The following is an 18,049-nucleotide window of genomic DNA, read 5'->3' on the forward strand; positions in this document are numbered from 1 at the left end:
AATATAAGATAATGAGCCATCCATAATCCCTTGTTTACAGCATGATCCTGTTGGGGTAAACAGGGATTGCTAGTTACTTGTTTAAGCATCTGACCACTATCCAACTGGACTAAGGCCCTATATGGTTACTGTTTAGTAAAATGATAATTTGAAGCCTACCCAGGCACACTGTTGAACACAAAGTACGACTAAGAAACTGTTGTATTGTTATGACTCTTATTTGTGCTTTATTGTGTATCTTTGAAAAATACAATAAAAAACATTTGAAAAAAAAATAAATAAATAAAAATAAACTGCATGTTTTATGGACTATGAAAATGATACACTGTTGAAATCAATCCGATAGCCCTTAATCTGTATTGTGAAAAACTTGAATAAAAACCTATTTGAAAATGTAAAGGTTTCTGCCATTCTAACATTCGTATATTTATAATACCTGTGCCGTTTATTCCTCACCTTCTAATAATGGGCTTGCATGCAAGACCCCTTTCACACAGAGCAGCCCATAGCGTCAGAGGTAAAATGCCGATATTTTTACCTCCGAAGCTATGTGCGGACTTGCAGCACATTTTGCACCCCGCTAGCGACCAAGGGTTAAAACTGCCCGCAATGCCCTGCGTATAGCCGGGCTGTGTCATTGATTTCAATGGGCAGCAGCGGTGGAGGAGCAGTATACACACTGCTAGAAGGACTTTTACTGTCCTACTAGCGCAACTATCCAGTGTGAAAGCCCTCAGGCTTTTACACTGGAAACAATGGAGCAGCTTTTTAAGGGCGGCTTGCAGGCCCTATTTTTAACGCTATAGCGCCTGCAATATGCCCTTAGTGTGAAAGGGGTCTTGGGAAGTCAGTTAGCCATGACACTACAAACTACATCCACATGTCCATATTCACCCAACTTGTCGATTCGTTGAAGGGACAGGCAACCCTTTTGTTCTGGAATACATAGGGGTTAATTTACTAAAACTGGAAAGTGCAAAATCTGGTGTAGCTTCACAGTTAAAAAAAAATATATATTTTGCTATAAAATTACTTGGAACCCTAAAAAGCAGAGACCCTAGTCGGGCTGCACAATTAATCGTAAAAAAAAGTCTGGGGTTCCAAGTAATTTTATAGCAAAAAATACTGATTCTCGATTCAACCCCCCCTCACCATTTCTATGCAGAATTTCCCATTCAGGCAACAAATGTAGAGAGTTCTCTGCTCACTCAGCTGTCAAAAGGAGGAAAAAACAAACAAACAAACACACACACTAAAAGTTAGCCCAATTTTTTGTATGATGTGAATGATGTTACGCCACGAGAATCGAGATTCTTATTTCAGCCAGAATTATGCAGCTCTAGACCCTAGAGAATAAAGGAATGAGGAAAGCAGCATCCCTTTAGAAGTAATTAACCAAAAATATAATTCCTACAGGAGGATGACTAGAATTTTAAAAATAAAAATTTCAGGGTGGGTCATATTTAAATTACGGGTGCACAAGTTTAATCAGGGCTAGGGCAGCACAAAACCTAAATAAAATAACTGTGCGCAAGTAGAGTGACAAAATATTGCAACGACTGCTAAAAAACAAAAAAGATGATATTATATTATATAATACACATACGGCTTAGCCGTTAAGTGGTTAAACTGACCTCATTTACAGACCAAAGTTCATCCCTTTGATCTAAAAGAACCAAATGATAAAAATAAACCATGCATCTCTCAGCGCTGACTAATGTGGTGATAAACTTTGCCGGCTTTCCTTTTGACAGCTCTGAGCAGAAAACTGCCCTGCACTTGTTACATAAATCCTGGAAATTTCAGATTAAGAGCTTCAGCTGAAAATTACATTTCTGGGGACGTTCTGCACACCTGTGTACAGAAGGCTTGCAATATTGCATTGAATTTTAGACAATTACCACAGCTGTGAAGTGACAAGGAAAGGTAAGGTTTAAAGAACATTAAAGGATAAGTTCACTTATAAAAATATATTTTTTGGAGCCGGTAAAGCATTGCACCAGCGATCAGTAGATCACTGGTGTCATACAAGTCTCCTGCAGATCTGTCACCATCTGTGTGCCTGTACGTCAATCCCGGGAACCAGGCATCAATCCCCATACATTAATTCCGAAACCGGGCAGCTGCTGCCGCATCAGGAACAGGTTACAGATACCACCCTAAAAATTTGTATGCGCCATTTTTGCTTGCTACATCCCCCCCGCAAAAGTGGCGATACAGTTTAAAGCAATTTCACAGAAGGTTTCATACACAATTCTTGCAAGATAAAAGAAATTAAAGCAGTACCTGTTCAGACAACTGATGCTTGTTTTCAGCGGCTGCCTTTTCTAGTTCCCCTATACGTGTTTGTTGCTGCTGGACCACAGAACGGAGATGTTTTATGCAGTTGTGGTTTGGTAGTTCATCTTTGGGCATTTCTAGGCTGGTGGTCAAGATACATAATAATACAAGTAAAGTGAAAAGACTCAAACATACATAAAATCTATAACTGTACAAAAACTTGAACATAATCATGCTAAACAACTTACCAATATGCATACGAAAGTTCTCACTTTTCACTGTAGTTTACAGACATAAAACAGAATGAAAAGAGCGCATCCACCCAACACCAAATACACTTTTGAAGGTAAATGTAAAAGACTGTTATATATCTCCCTACCCAGCGTGGAGAGCAGACTGGGAAGACATCAGTTTAAAGTTGGGATAGGTGTTGAATATCCACCTACTACTCAAAGCACCCTGTAGCTCTTGTGCCCTACACTTCTGACCCACCGACAGGCAAGGGGGGTACAGGCATTACATCTGTAAGGGGCCTGAATGTTCCCAGGGGCCCGGTCGCCCCCCCTTCTCAGCTCACAGCTGAGGAGAAACTTTAATTCCTGTAGCCCCCCCCCCCCCTCGTTGCAGCAAAAACACTTGTTTGCATCCGGAAATTTTCGCAAACCCCCCCCCCCCCGGTTCTCAATGCGCGGCACCACCCACCCCGTTTCTCAATTATTTGCAGCAGCACCCCCCCCCCCCCACCCCATAAGTTCTCTGCTCCAGGGAGCTCATGCCTGAAGCTGTGTGAGGGGACCCAAAATGTTTGATGGCTGCCCTGCTGAAAGTGTTACACTGTATATTTGTACCCCTCATTAGCAGATAAAATTCTCCTTCATTCTGCTCATGTCAGCTAAAAATAACCCAAAATTGAAAATTAAAAAAGTTCTCTGGTAGAATGGGCTCAGGAAGGGAAAGGAGATGCTCACTTCTGTGGGTAGAAACTCTAGAAAGACAGACAAAATAAGCCACCCAACCCTGTGAAAGAGGAATTCCTTTAGGAAAACAATTTTGTGGGAAAACAGAAAAGGAATCATTTGTCAAGGGAGGAAGTGGAAAGTTGCCATAGATGGCAGTCCTGACCCCATCCATGTGAAAAATTGTTTGAGTAGACTATTGTATCTACATAAACCGATGGTCTAAACTTTGTCCCAAAAAAAAAAATGATTTTTTTGGCAGTGCACATGTCTAATCGGCATGCCCCAAAAGGAAAGGTGGGCACCCAACTAGGGCTGCAACCAACGATTATTTTAATAATCGATTTGGCCGATTGTTTTGATTAATCGGATACTAGATGGAAAAAAATAATAATAATTTGGACTCCATTTGCGGCAATTTGTGTTTTGTAATCTGCCCAACAACAAGTTGGGCAGATTACAAAACACAAATTTCCGCAAAAACACATTACATGCTTTTCTGCAGCTTCTCCATTGAAGGATATTGAACCAAAAAAACAAAATAGCACCAATTTGCATTAAAAAGTCCTTGCCCTTTCCAAATACGCAGCAGCTGAAAAGAAATCATAGATGTGAACGTGTCCCATAGGAAAACATGTAACTGAACTGTAGTGTGTTCATTTACATGTTCCAGAGGTGTGAACCCAGGCCTGAGATGTTTAGTAACATAATGGGGTTAAAAAAAAAAACAAAAAATAAGTACCAAAAGAGCAAATAATTGCTACTGTAAAAGGGGATTTTTTTTTTACTGTGGGACAGTGAAAGTAATATTTACAGTAGTGATTTGCCTTTTTGTACTATATAAGGCTAATTTTAGTTTTAACCCCATTATGGTTACTGGTCGATTAATCGATTATGAAAATTGTAATCGATTAATTTCATAATCTATTAGTTGTTTCGGCCCTACACCCAACCTAGAGATGTAAAATTAGAGATGCTGGGTGATCTCTGGGCAAAAAAAAAAAAAAAAAAAAGACTGTAGCGAAGTCTCCAGTAAGAGGGGTACCTAAACCTTGTGGTGGCGAGGGGGAAAAAAAAACACACACACACACACAGAACAAAAAACAGAAGAGAAGCACTTAGAACAGGAGCAATGCAATCTTCTCCAGCACTAAACCAGCAAAAAAAAACGGAAGTCAACCAGGTTTTTGAGAAGGCGCAAGCAGAACTTGGCAATTCAAAACCCTGAAACAAGGAGAGGGACACATCAGAGCAGTCTAATGGTTGGTAGCAATATGTGTGGCTCTGAAGAGTAAAAGGGCTCTAGGTAGTAGAGCCAACCTCTCCACATAGTGAGAAGAGTCCTAGTGACCCCAAGTAAGTTATTCTCAAACTATGCCAGGGCAACATTTGCAGGTGTGCCACAGGGATCTTGGGAGCCGTCACTGCAACTGGCGGGCTGAGGGCACAGCCGCAGCAGGCGGCGTTGCATTCTGGGAGTTGTAGTCTATGCTCAGTGTCAAATAGCACAAAGGAGTCGGGACACGCGACTGGCTCAGGCGGCAACTTTACCCCCCAGGACCATCACCCCCCTAGGAGTCTGTGGCATGAAAGGACCTGCCAGGTGAGAGACCCCGACACCCCCAGCTGACCACCACATCTCACCCCCCCATATTTGCCCTGCCCCAGTGGTGAGGCTGCATTGATGGGCACTGGTGAGGCTACATTGCAAATCTTTTCAGGTGTGCCACAAAAGATTTTACATCTTTTTGGTACGCCGCAAGACAATGTCAGAAACACATGAATAAAACAGGGAAGGCACTGCCTCAAAAAGTCGGCCAGCAGATTCTGAGATAAATTCTCATGGAGGGGCAAAACGAGGAGGGCTATTGAGAGTATGTTCCTGAACATAGAACCAGACAGACACAAATGTAATGAAGGGAGACAGTGAATGAGAAGGACACCAGGATTGGATGTGAGCATTAGCATGTGGCAAATTATTCAAATAACTGGGCTCAGGCGTTCTGTAGCAAAAAAAAAAAAAAAATCCATGGCACCCAAGGTAATAAATATTCAGGGTGTAAATGGGGATCTAATAAAAATATCACTACAGAGTGTAGGGATTTTTTCAGCAATGCAAGGACTAAATTGATGTGTGAATTGATAGGGAGTATATGTCCATCACATTATAAGAGATATAGTGGTAGGTCCACAGGAGACCAGGCAGAAGCCTGGATACTGCAGAAATTCAGTAAGATGTTTTATAGCCATGATGGGACTTGTAAGAAGGTGTAGGGAAATGGTCGGATTTGTTATGAGTAGGAGTAGAAGCAAGCACAGTGATATGTATACATACAACTAAGGCTTGTCACTTTAACAAGGATATAAACTGCTACTTACCCACATCCCTGCTCACATGTTACTGGTCGCTTTGGATTGTGTTCACAGTCGTTAAGATGAGACATGAGGTTATCAAGTCGCACAATTGTGGTACAGCCAAAAACTGCGTTGTCACAAGTAATCTGTAATTTGGAGAGCATATTCCGCATGATGCGGGGGACTGGACGGAGATGAGCTACCGTTACAACACTACGATCCACAGGACAGGTCTGCTGCTGGGAGAACCACTGTGTGATGCAGGCATTGCAAAAGGCGTGTTCACAATGAGGAGCCTATAGATTTAAGTAGAAAAACAAAAATGTAATAGCATTTTACTAAGATATGCCAATATTATATTTTTTAAATACAACAATTTTAAAATGAAACGAAAGAGTAGGCGCTACCTCCCTAGGTATAGGTTGAATGCATATATTTTAAAATCTATTTTGGAAGCAAATAGAGAATGCAAGACTCAAAATATCAAAAAAAAACTGTAGGCAAAACTTAGTTTCCATTTTCGCCATCTGTGTCCCATTGCACAGGATTTCCCTTTACTTCCTGTCCCATGGCCAAACAGGAAGTGAGGAAATCCCTGAAAATTAAAGGGAATTGTTAGGGATCCCCAGCGGAAAATTTCGGGGGACAACCCAAAATGTAGGATTTTCTTTTACTAATAATGGCAAATGGGACATATTGGAAGGGTTGCATCTAACCAATGAAGTCACATAAAGCCATCAAAATTGACAGGCGCTAGGATTCATTAAAGGTGAAGAAGAAGAAGAAGAAGAAGAAGAAGAAGAAGAAGAAGAAGAAGAAGAAGAAGAAGAAGAAGAAGAAGAAGAAGAAGAAGAAGAAGAAGAAGAAGAAGAAGAAGAAGAAGAAGAAGAAGAAGAAGAAGAAGAAGAAGAAGAAGAAGAAGAAGAAGAAGAAGAAGAAGAAGAAGAAGAAGAAGAAGAAGAAGAAGAAGAAGAAAAAAAAAAAATCATGAGGGTTTACAACCACTTTAATTTTTTTGTTTTAAAGATGAAACTTATATTTATCATCGTATCAAGGACCGAACCTCCCCCTAGCATTCTTGGGGCCACACCCTTTGACCTGTACAGCACCCTACCGGGACAGCCTTTGGCTTGTGTCCATTAACCTATAGGTTTCGTATAACCAGATAGTAATTACTATAGCTGCTCTGTGCCCATGATACGAAAAGGAAAGTACATCAATTTATTTTAGTCCTCAAAACTTAAAAAAAACATTTTTTATTAAAAAGGCTGAACCAACATAAGAAATTCAAGCTGGGGTTCGGTCACATCACCATAAAACAAACGCTTGATAGCCTCCCCTTTTTTCAGGGTACACACATTTTTGAAATAACCCCTTTCCACTCCCCAACACCTTTCCACCATCTTTTTATCTCTTCCTCTGGTTATCTTTTTCATACCGCTTTAAAAAAGGATCCTAAATAGGTTTCTTGCTAAACTGCCCTTTTAATCGACTTAGAATTTCCTTCAAACATGATCATTCTTAAAAAAAACGAATGGCACAAAAAAAAAAAAAAAAAAAAAAGGTACAAAGCTAGTTTGCATTATTACCACCTCCTACGCATGACAGTTTTCCCACACAAGTTAAAGTGGAGGTCCGCCCACTACCGAAAAAAATGAAAAACCAGCAGCTATACATACTGCAGCTGCTGGCTTTTAATAGGACACTTACCTGTCCTGAGTCCAGCGATGTTGGCACCACAGCTGATGTTTCCATCAGCTCTCAGGTGCTGCCGCCTCTATCTAACGGAACTTGGCATTGCAGCATTACGACAGGTCCCTACTCCGCATGCGCGAGACACCGCTGCGCTGTCCTAGTGGCCTGGTGGCGGGGGAAGGAGGAGGGAGTCAAGCTGCTGATATAATTTGCTACAGCCCGGACGGCCATTAGTGGAGACAGGATACTTGTCAAAGACCAGTATTCTGCTCCCCCCTCCCCTGAAAAGGTGCCAAATGTGGCACCAGAGGGGGGAGAGGAGACAAATGAGCAGAAGTTCCACTTTGAAGAAGAAAAAAAAAAAAAAAAACACCACAACCCTTGATGGCCGAGATTCAAACCCTGTATGGGCAGGCAGATTGTAACAAAGTTAATCAATCGACTTGGGTACAATCACGTCATATTTTTTCATCCGCTACCACTGTTCTCCCAGCAGGGACAGCTCTCCCCGTTTCGCCTCACCCCTGCCAGGAGAACATAATGTCTCTGCGGGAGGCATCTGTACAGAGCGGTAAACAGCCGATTGTTCTTTAATGCAGTTTGCAGTTCTTTGTATAGTATTCTGAAAAATTACCCTTTTTAAATCCCAATGCAGAAACCCACAGCATCTAGCCAACTTTATAATTTCAGTGGGCTGACCCACATCATCCCAATTAGCAGCGTTTACACATTTTATACATTCATATCGCCTTCTACCGATTTAATTTTACTGGGAAGGTTTATTTTGTAACGGGGGGGGGGGGGGGTAAAAAAAGGTAAATCCAAAAAAACTGGCAGCAAGGAATGACCAAAGTATACATACACTTCAAAATGTTACCAATTTTCCCTGCAAAATATTTCACAGTCACACTCTAAAAATAGACCAGGTAAACAAGCCTCGAGTTGCTAGCATTCACTACTGCCATTTAAAACCAAGATAAGATTAAGAAAGAAAAAAAAACACACACACAAGCTGAAATAAATTGAGAAATATGTAGTCAGCCACTGCCAACAGTTTGAAAATATTATTTGCCTGACTACACCTGACATGCAAGTGGAGTCTAAAAGTAAAGCCTCCTCAACTCAATATTCCATAGCCTAAATGACCAAGGAAGAGGCAGCTGTGAAATTGCTAATGAACAGGAAACAAAATGGACAAAAGTCCATTTACATCTTCCACTCCTTAGAGGTGAAGGGAGGTTCCGATTTGGTCAGACTGACCGTGTGAAAGGGGCCCAAGGCTGCTTCCTTTACACCGATGCACTGTTGACCCACACCGTGGGTGCAGCACAGTTCACCTGTGGCTTTCCTGCAGGTTAGCTGCACTTTGTCATAGACTTCCAATTGTATCCTGTAGGTGTGGTGCACTTTCAGAAAGTACACCAAACTCATAGATAATAGAAGTCTGTGGCTCAGTACCGGTAACCAGTGCTGGGACAAGGCCATTTGGTGCCCAGGGCCAAGATGGCAAACTGGCCCCCCCCCCCCATTTTTAAGAAAGAATCAATGTTGTTTCAAAATAAGAATATACTTAAAGCAATAGAACGATGGGCACAGTGGTGACAATTGATGGCACAGTGGCTGCTTTTGATGGGCATAGTGGCGACAACTGATGGCACAGTGGCTGCGTTTGATGGGCACAGTGGCGACAATTGATGGCACAATGGCTGCGTTTGATGGGCACAGTGGCGACAATTGACACACAGTGGCAAAAAAAAACATCAATTGCAGCCTCACTATGCCACCAAACGCAGCCACTGTGCCATCACACGCAGCCACTGTGCCATCAATTGTCGCCACTATGCCAATCAAACGCAGCCATTGGGCATAGTGAGGCTGCAATTGATGTTTTTTTTTTGCTAGTCAGAGAAGGCAACACAAAAACATTATTTTTAAATGCCATTTTTCATTAAAGTGCAAAGTGCTCAGTCAGCCCCCCCTATACAGCCATTTAATTATTTTCTCCAATATGTTCTGCTTACTTTTTACACAAGTGCAGACTTCAATCGTCTTCTTTGCAGTAGCACACAGTCTGCCATGTTCCTAGGCACTGTAGGTAGGTAGGCAGGCAGGCAAGCTCCTCGCTACTCGTGACTAGACCTCAAGCTCAGCAGCGCCGACACAGCTCCCTGTGCAGTGCTCAGAGTCCTCCCTCTCTCACCACGCGTCCTCCGGCCGTGACGTCACGCGGCTGACGCCGCTGGAATGTACCAACTGGCTCCTCCATAGGGGGAGACGGGAGTAAACAAACAAGAAAGGGAGCCAGACGCTGGAGCGCACTCGGCAGCCAGTCGGCACACAATTTGTATAGTGCCACTGCCCGCGCTGACTACTATGACACACACAAGTGTACTGGTCTGGCGGCCGCGCATGCCTGTGTCAGAACTGCGCCCCCCTCCTATGCAAAATGGTAGCGCCCAGGGCACTCGTCCCTTTCGCCCCTGCCTTGTACCGGCCCTGCCGGTAACCCACAGGTGCACTTCTCTGTACCTGTGGATCAGTTTGAAAGCAGCCCAGTAACCACTGCAGAACAGATATGTCCATATATACACCGATATTAATAACAGTATTCTATTCCATCCCAGAGCAGGAGGTCGTAGGCCACAGAGGGCTCCGCGAGCCACTGGTTGGGCACCACTGATCTAAAATAATCTTGTGCATATCATGTGTTGGGACTAGGACATTGAGATGAATGGGCACCGCTGCCGAAGCGCCTGCAAAGCTCTTCTGCAGTGGCACTACATGGAAGCATTTAACCCCTTCATCGGCCGCTAGCTGGGATATAAGCGCCCCGCTAGCAGCCAAATAGCGCCGCTAGAATGATGGTCCAGTGTGAAAGCAGCGAAGTTCTGCAGAAAAAAATTAAAAGTCAGCAGCTACAAATACTGCAGCTGTTAACTTTTAATATATGGACACTTACCTGTCCTGGGTGTCCGCAATGCTGGCACCCAAAGCCGATGTCTTCCTTGGGTGCTGCCGCCACCATCTTCCTGGTTCCCTGTGTATGCGCGAGTCCCGCTGCACTATCCTACTGGTCCCTGCTGTCTTCTGGGACCCGTGCTTCTCCCAGAAGAAAGCTGGGGGCGGAGTAGGCCCTAGATGTGGTGTAGTTCACCACAGTCACTGTGGTGATCTATGCCCGGAAGAGGGATCAAATACCTGGGATTACACACACACATATACATATATATTTGGGGTTCCAAGTGATTTTATAGCAGAAAATACAGGATTTTTACTTGTAAGCAACAAGTGTCAAAAAAGATTTAGCCTTAAGGCTGCATTCACACCTAGGCGACAAAACACCTGAAGTGCGATGCTCGATACGCTGGAGGGGCGAATTTCCATTGCTGTCTATGAGATGGTTCACATCTCACGCTGAACGCCGAAACGCCGTACGCCTGCCAACAAGTCCCGGACCCTTTTTTTCCAGGTGGCATTGGCGTTCGGCCATAGACAGCAATGGAAATAATTTGTGAGAAAAAAAAAAGTTAAACAAATCGCTGCAAAATACGCAGCGTACGCGGCGTTACAGTGTGAATGGGCTCTTAAAATGGTTAAACTGAGAACTCTCCTACACAGAGTTCAATTCATTGATAAGTAGCAACATTGTATTCTTTTCTCCGACTTGGCAGGCTGCCCAGGAGGGAGAAGTCTCTTCCACTGGAAACTTCAGGCAACTTGCGTCGACTTCTATTACAGAAGCTTTTTGTAAGTCACGCTGCTGAAGTTTAAATCTGCTTTTTTTACAGCACAAATCGGCCGATGCATTAAAAAAACACCAAATATCGGCCAACCTCTAGTTGGGACACCTGGTATGCACACATACCAAGAAAAACAAAGTAGGTGATGGCCGGGTTGGGATCGGGTAAAGGGCCAATGACAACAGCCCTTTACCACACGAGAGCTCCATCCAATGACAAACAGATCACTTGTCAACAAGCCGTCACATGTCCGGTTCAGCTCTCCTCACACCAATCAGTACAGCTTGTGAGGAGAGGATCTTAAATGCATATTCATGCCTCATTCGTGCCCCATCAGTGCCCATCTGTGTCACTACAGTGCTTCACAAAAGTTTAATAGGTACCGTATTTTCCAGCGTATGACTACCTTTTGGATGCAAAAAAATGCATCCAAAGTTGGGGGTCGTCCTATACGGCGGTACCTGTCTCCGTCAGGCTGTGGGCATCCATGATTTAAAAGCCGTGCCTCCTCCTCAGACTGTTCCGCGATTGGCGGAACACTCATTTTACCAGCAGGGCCTCTGTTCAGTGTTCCGCCAATCACGGATGCCTTCTCATCCTCGGACAAGAGGAAATCTGTGATTGGCGGAACACTGAACAGAGGCCCTGCTGGGAAAATTAGTGTTCCGCCTATCACGGAACAGCCTGAGGAGGCGCGGCTTTTGAATCATCGATGCCCGCAGCCTGGATGCCAAAATCTGAAAAGAAAAGTAAGGTAGGGAGATCGTCTTAGCCGGCACAGTGGAGGCATGTGGTGGCACAGTGGAGGCATGTAATGTAATGCAATGGCACAGCGAGATCTGAAAAAAGCCTCGTTTCTGTCAGCAGTTGTTCTGGCTACCCCTTCGCTTCCAGAAAGACTAGTAGGAAGGGGGTAGCCGGGTATATCCCAAAACCAAAATTTTTCCTGAAAAATTAGGGGGTCGTCTTATACGCCCAGTCGTCTTATACGCCGGCAAATACAGTAGTCAGGAAAATTAAACATCTATGTCCCAACACCACCTGACGGTGCTCCCTGCATGTTGGGCCCCACACATGCGGTAACGCCATACTCAGGAGAAGTAGCAGAACATATTCTGGGGTGTAGATTTTGCTATGTACATGCTGTTAGAAATCTTATACAAATTTACAACTCCCCCCCCCCCCCCCCCTTCACAAAAAGTAAATTTTCTTTCCACAATTTCAAAAAAACAATGTTCAAAAGACTCATCATGCCTCCTAGATTATGTGTTGGGGTGTTTGCTTTTCAAAATGGTGTAATAGGTAATTATCCTAGTCCGTAGAACACCCGACAGTGCTCCCTGCATGTTTGGCCTCTATGTGGCCAGACTGTAAAAAAGTCTCACATGTAGTAGCAGAATATGTTTTTGGTTGTAGATGCAAGTATGCATATACCATGTGAGAAATAACCTGTTAATATGACACATTTTTGTAAAAGTGTGTGTGGTTGGGGAGACAACTTTAAAAAATACTTAAAGCGGAGTTCCACCCGAAATTATAAATGTCTTATGCCATTCAGTTAATGTTATAGAGATGATCGATTCTCACCCCAATCATTTGTTTTTTAAATACCTTATATTTTATCTTTTCTTTCGGACATCCGGTGTCCTTCTCCCATGGGAGATTACGTGTTTGCCGTCTACCCGAAGCACCGCCAAGCGTCATGCTCCCCAACATTCAGTGCGGTACGACAAAAAACGAAATCTTGCGTGAATGTTGTGATGGCAACCCTCAGTGTTGATGGCGCACAGCATCGTCAACACTGAGCATGCGCGGATCGAGCGGAGAATGCTGGGAAGATAGCATTCACCGCAGTCAGGAAGTAGGTGCTTGTGGGCTTCTATTGCCAACTAAATTGGGGTTTAAAGTAACTTTCCAACACCCAAGAAAATAAAATGGCGGTCCTTACAATACCGTCACACCGTATTTGCGCAGTGGCCTTACAAGCGCACTTTAAAAAAAAAAAAAACGTTGAATTAAAAAAATAAGACAGTAACGCTAGCCAAATTATTTTTATATTGTGAAAGATGTAACACCAACAAAAATAAAAAATGGATACCAAACATGTCACGTTTTAAAATTGTGCCCGCTTGTGGAATGGCGACAAACTTTTACCCTTAAAAATCTCCATAGGCGATATTTAACAAATTCTACAGGTTACACGTTTTGAGTTACAGAGGCAGTCTAGCGCTAGAATTATTGCTCTCACTCCAACGATCACATCGATACCTTACATGTGTGGTTTGCACACCGTTTACATATGCAGGCGCTACTCACGGATGCGTTCGCTTCTGTGCGCGAGCTAGTCACATATCGAAAATGGAGGTTATTAAAATATACGAAAATTCTCGGAAGACATAAAAAAAAAAAAAAAAAAAAAAAAAGTGATGTATATTACTATTGCATTTTTGGACCATGCAATTTATTGCAGGCCAACGCACTGCGTTTGGGGCGTCAATGACTTAACTTACCCTCCTAGCAGATCACAGTGTGAAGCCGCGTGGGAACGTGGCTTTCCCGCACTGCATTCTAGTTTAAAAGGACTGCTGTTGCTGGATGTCAGAATACATCAGCTGGCAGGGTAGATTCTTCCATACATACTATTAAGTGTGAATGGGGTAATCGATGGATAGAAATCATACAATGTGGTACCTTAAGCGATCAGGAGAGCTAGAGATAAAGACCAGAAAACCACTTGTCTAAGCAAATGGGAGATCACAAAATACAAGCACCTGAAGTTTTACAGAAAGTCAAGCTTGGTCTTGCATCACTACAAACTCCTGAACTCCCCTATTGGTCAATAAGATTGTCCATGACATCAAGAAACAAAAATGAGAGGCTCAGGGATTCCTGGTCAACTGGTAGAAATTTGAAACACATGGCTACACTCTAAAGCTAGCCATACATGGATCTAAATTTGGCATGCGCACAAGAGCCAAGGCCACAGCACAGTCCTCTGAAAGGATAGCAAAGTGCAGCACGCATGTGCTGGTCACATCACCAGCTGCAGAAATCGTGAATATCTCCTAAACAGTGCACGTTTTAGGAGATATAATCTTTTTTCATATCCTTTATTTTTATATCCAAGTCAACAAAGAGGGTTTATCATGGTAAAAAGGAGATATAGTCATATTCATATTACACCCCAGAAGGAAAACAACATATCTATAGCTCTTTCCCGATGGCATTATACTGGGGGAGGTGACATCTTAATCCATTCTCTAATATTACTTTTATTATTCTTCTTCGCCCTACCCTCTTTATTTCCCCTTCCTTATATATCCCACCCCCCCCAAAAAAAACACCCATTTCCCCTCTGCCCCCTCCCCCCAAAAACCCACTTTAAGAGATGGAGGGACCATCTTCTTATTACTGTAACTCACATACAGCAGCACACTCACCGAGGGTTCCTCACTCCACATTTTCCTCCGCTGGCATTCTCTTCCCCTCAGAGTACATGAATAGATTCCATCCTGACCATGTTTCAACATACTGTTCTCTTATTTTGCGAAGGACCAGATCTTCTATAGCTCCCATCTCTCGTACTCCATTAAGCCATCTCACAATGGAGGGTGTTCTAGCATCCCTCCACTGTAAGGTTACCCCGCTTTTAGCAGCATCAGGTGACACAGCATAGATTTTTTGTAGGTCAGCACCGGGATTTGTGAACAGTGGAGCAAGAAAAAGACGGATCATCTGGTATGGGAAATTCTGCAAATTTGAGAGATTCTCTGCACCTCCAGCCAGTATTGTCTTACTTTTTCGCAAGACCAGAATATATGCAGCAGAGTTCCTCGCTCCACTCCACATCTCCAACAGCACTCTGTGCAGCTCTGTTTTTACATTGCGGCACAGCAACTGTGTGAAATGTCCTGCGCAGGCGTGACATCTAGTGCCGGCAAATGAAAACGGACACAGCCCAGCTACCGCAAGACAGTCAGACATTGGCGATGATGGATGATATCAGACAGCTGAAGGGAGGCAAGTATTCTGGCGTTTAGCTCCACTTTATAAGCAGAGAGCATTTCTGGCAGGTTTTTAATTTTTAAAATTATTATTTATTTATATATATATATATATATATATATATATATATATATATATATATATATATATATATATATATATATATATATATATATATATATATATATATTATATACACACAGTAAAGTTGGGGGTTGTTTAGCTCAAGTGTAGCACCCGCTAGCGAGAACAATCCACGCCAGAAATTCAATTTCAGGGCTTGTTGGCCCACTTTTATTAAGAAAAGTGTAAGAAAACAAAAATCCACACGTTTTCCCCTCACAGGGAGTTTTCACCGTCAGTACAAAATAATCACTTCAGCCTCCTGGCTTATACATACAGCAGTGCTGCTCAGGCATCCCGCTTCAGGCTCTTGTCTGTCTCCTACAGACTAGTCCCCTTTGCCAACAATGTCCATACAGGTAGCAGCCCCTCACTGCTCTGACCCTCAGACTTAGGTCTCTGACTTTCACTGTGCACACCTGCACTCTCTGGCTTCTCCCTTGCAAGCCTGGTCTCCTCAGGTGGGTGGAGCCCAGAATGCTGGTACACACACACACACACACACACACACACACGAAAAATCAGTGTGCCGATCAGTCTCAAAGCCCGAACCCAGGCCTGGGGATTTCATCCCACCCGATCTCTAAGAAATCCCTTGAATACACAAAAAAAAAAATTTTTTTATAAAATAAAAAAAAAGCAGTGAAGGTGCACAATCTATTATGGCCTGTCACTGCATGCTGCTCTGAAAAAATATGCAGCCCCAATACCATGCACAGAGATGCGCCACATGCAGCATATCAAGCACATTTATAACAAAAGCAGAAACTGTTTATGTGAAACAACGAATATTATACCTAATTTTTGTCATCACTTTCAATTACACCCAGATAACACTAAAAAGGCTCGTACCAGTTTCTTATAACTCGTCTTAACTAAAAAAATAGTTATCCATGTTCCAGCACCAACAAAAGTCTATACATGTTCTGTACCAAGTGCATTATGCTGATATTGCTCAGGGTCAGACAGTCTACCTTTTACACATTCGGTTATGTCCATGACAGGCTGTCAAGTCTTTCCGCTGCAGGAACAATATTACCAGCCTTCAGCTCTGCAGAACTGTCATACACTGCAGGTCAGCTGAATACTATTTATACACTCACTGCATACACTGCAGACATTTGAGAAATTATCTTGTATAGCTTTTTTACCGTGGAAAAGCAGCAGCAAAAGAGGATGCAAGTGTACTGCGTCACTTGGGACACTGCCACGTAGACAACAGCTTCCAAGTTGACTCATGTGACAGGTACTCCGGGCACCCACGGGAAACATTAATGTGTACTCTAGGCATAAAATGCTTTGCACTGGCACAGAGCCTAAATTTATACTAATTGGTTTACAAGCGAGGTCGTGAAATGTTGAGCTTTCAAAACATCACAAAGGTAAAGATAGCATATAAAATAGTTTCTAGCCTTGCAAAATAGGTATGGTGCGTTGCAAGCAAACAGGCAAAGACAGAACACCAGGATTTTAAAAGTTAGCAGAGTATACACAGGACTTGTCATCCGCCTGCTCAGCGGGGATCAGCAGCCAGATCTGCTCCATGTAAAAGGGGTCTTACCAGGAGTGGCTGGTCCATTAGGGGCACAGCTCCCATGCAGGGCGCTGGACTCATACGCATGTATGAGTTTTTCCCCCCATGCCTTTGGTGGGATATCAGAGGTTTAAACAACCCTATAACTTTTTTTTTTTTTTTTTTTGAGAAAGGGACGGAAGAGGAACCTTTTCTCTGCTTTACTTTGCTTTAATGAATGCATGGAATCTGTATGGAGATTCCATTCATTAACTGACAGTCTGATACATAGCAACACTCACTGTTACTATTAATCAGATGTCAGGCATAAAGGAGCGATCATAGTCATCGCTGCATGCGACCAGGGTGCTACACTGAGGGGGGTGGTAAACACATGTTTATCAAGCCTCCTCAAGCATCATTTATCATGGATAAATTGGGGGTGCGGGGCGATCAGAGTGATGGGGAACACATCTGGACCCCCCCCCCCCAAAACCCCACGCAGCACCTGAAGCGGAGGGATGCTGGATTATGATGATAGCTGCAGGGGATCAAATTTGCGGGGGTCGGATCGGTACTCAGTGTTGGGGGTGAAGGATAGGAAAGGAGAGTGAGGGGGCGGTGGAGTAGGCTTGGGACAGGCAAGCAGCAGTATGGAGAGGGGCGGTCACATTTAGGGTTAATAACTGATCAGCGGGTTGTAATTCGCTGATCAGAGTTAAAGAATTGTTCAGCAGAGTCAAATTCTATTATAAAAATAATTTGGTCTTTGAAGTGACCATGAGCTTATAGGAGGGAGAAAAAGGAGTACGGACTTGGCCACCTGGGGGCAGCGTTGTATGTCCGTATGGACCTGGCAGCGAAAGTTTTAATATATACATATAAATGCTGTTGGTATTTTGAAGGGGGGGGGGCATATAGATTGGGCCAAAGAATGGTTTACTTTCCCTAAGAGAGATAGAGTACGTGGAGGTCTTTACTCTTGTTTCTGTATAACGCAGAGACCATGAGCCAAATGCTAAAGAAGTGTATGTTGTGTTATGGTGTGTAGCCCGATTTGGCTTTTGTTGTACCGTTTTATCTGTAATTGTTATTACAAAACTTAATAAAAAGGAGTTCAATCTCCCGTTTCATAAGTGTTACGTAGTTGGCAAGGTTGAAAAAAAAAAAAAAAATATAAGACACAAGTTCAACCTGTGTGTGCGTGCGCTTTTATGTCAATATTACATTGTATATCCCTGTTTTTTGTGGTCATTCAGGTGACCATCTAATAGTTTTTTTAAATTATCAATTTTCCTTGCTGAAACCAACCTGTGGAAGAGAATTCCACTTTCTTACCGTAAAGAACCCTCTATGCCGTTTCCGGTTGAATGGCTTTTCCT

At 43.1% G+C, this 18,049-nt stretch overlaps 1 protein-coding gene across 2 annotated transcripts in view; it reads right to left on the bottom strand.

Moving 5' to 3' along the window:
• RNF41 (ring finger protein 41) overlaps positions 1–18,049 on the bottom strand; it is an 81,774-nt gene that overhangs the window by 14,188 nt on the left and 49,537 nt on the right. For both annotated transcript variants that reach the window (XM_040341112.1, XM_040341111.1), the window contains exons 3-4: positions 5,616–5,887; positions 2,287–2,422 (exon numbers count right to left, since the gene is read on the bottom strand). In XM_040341112.1, the coding sequence (XP_040197046.1) occupies positions 2,287–2,422; positions 5,616–5,887 (408 nt within the window). The remainder of the gene's footprint in view (positions 1–2,286; positions 2,423–5,615; positions 5,888–18,049) is intronic.

The sequence above is a fragment of the Rana temporaria genome, chromosome 2, assembly GCF_905171775.1.
Source record: "Rana temporaria chromosome 2, aRanTem1.1, whole genome shotgun sequence".
Taxonomy (NCBI): domain Eukaryota; kingdom Metazoa; phylum Chordata; class Amphibia; order Anura; family Ranidae; genus Rana; species Rana temporaria.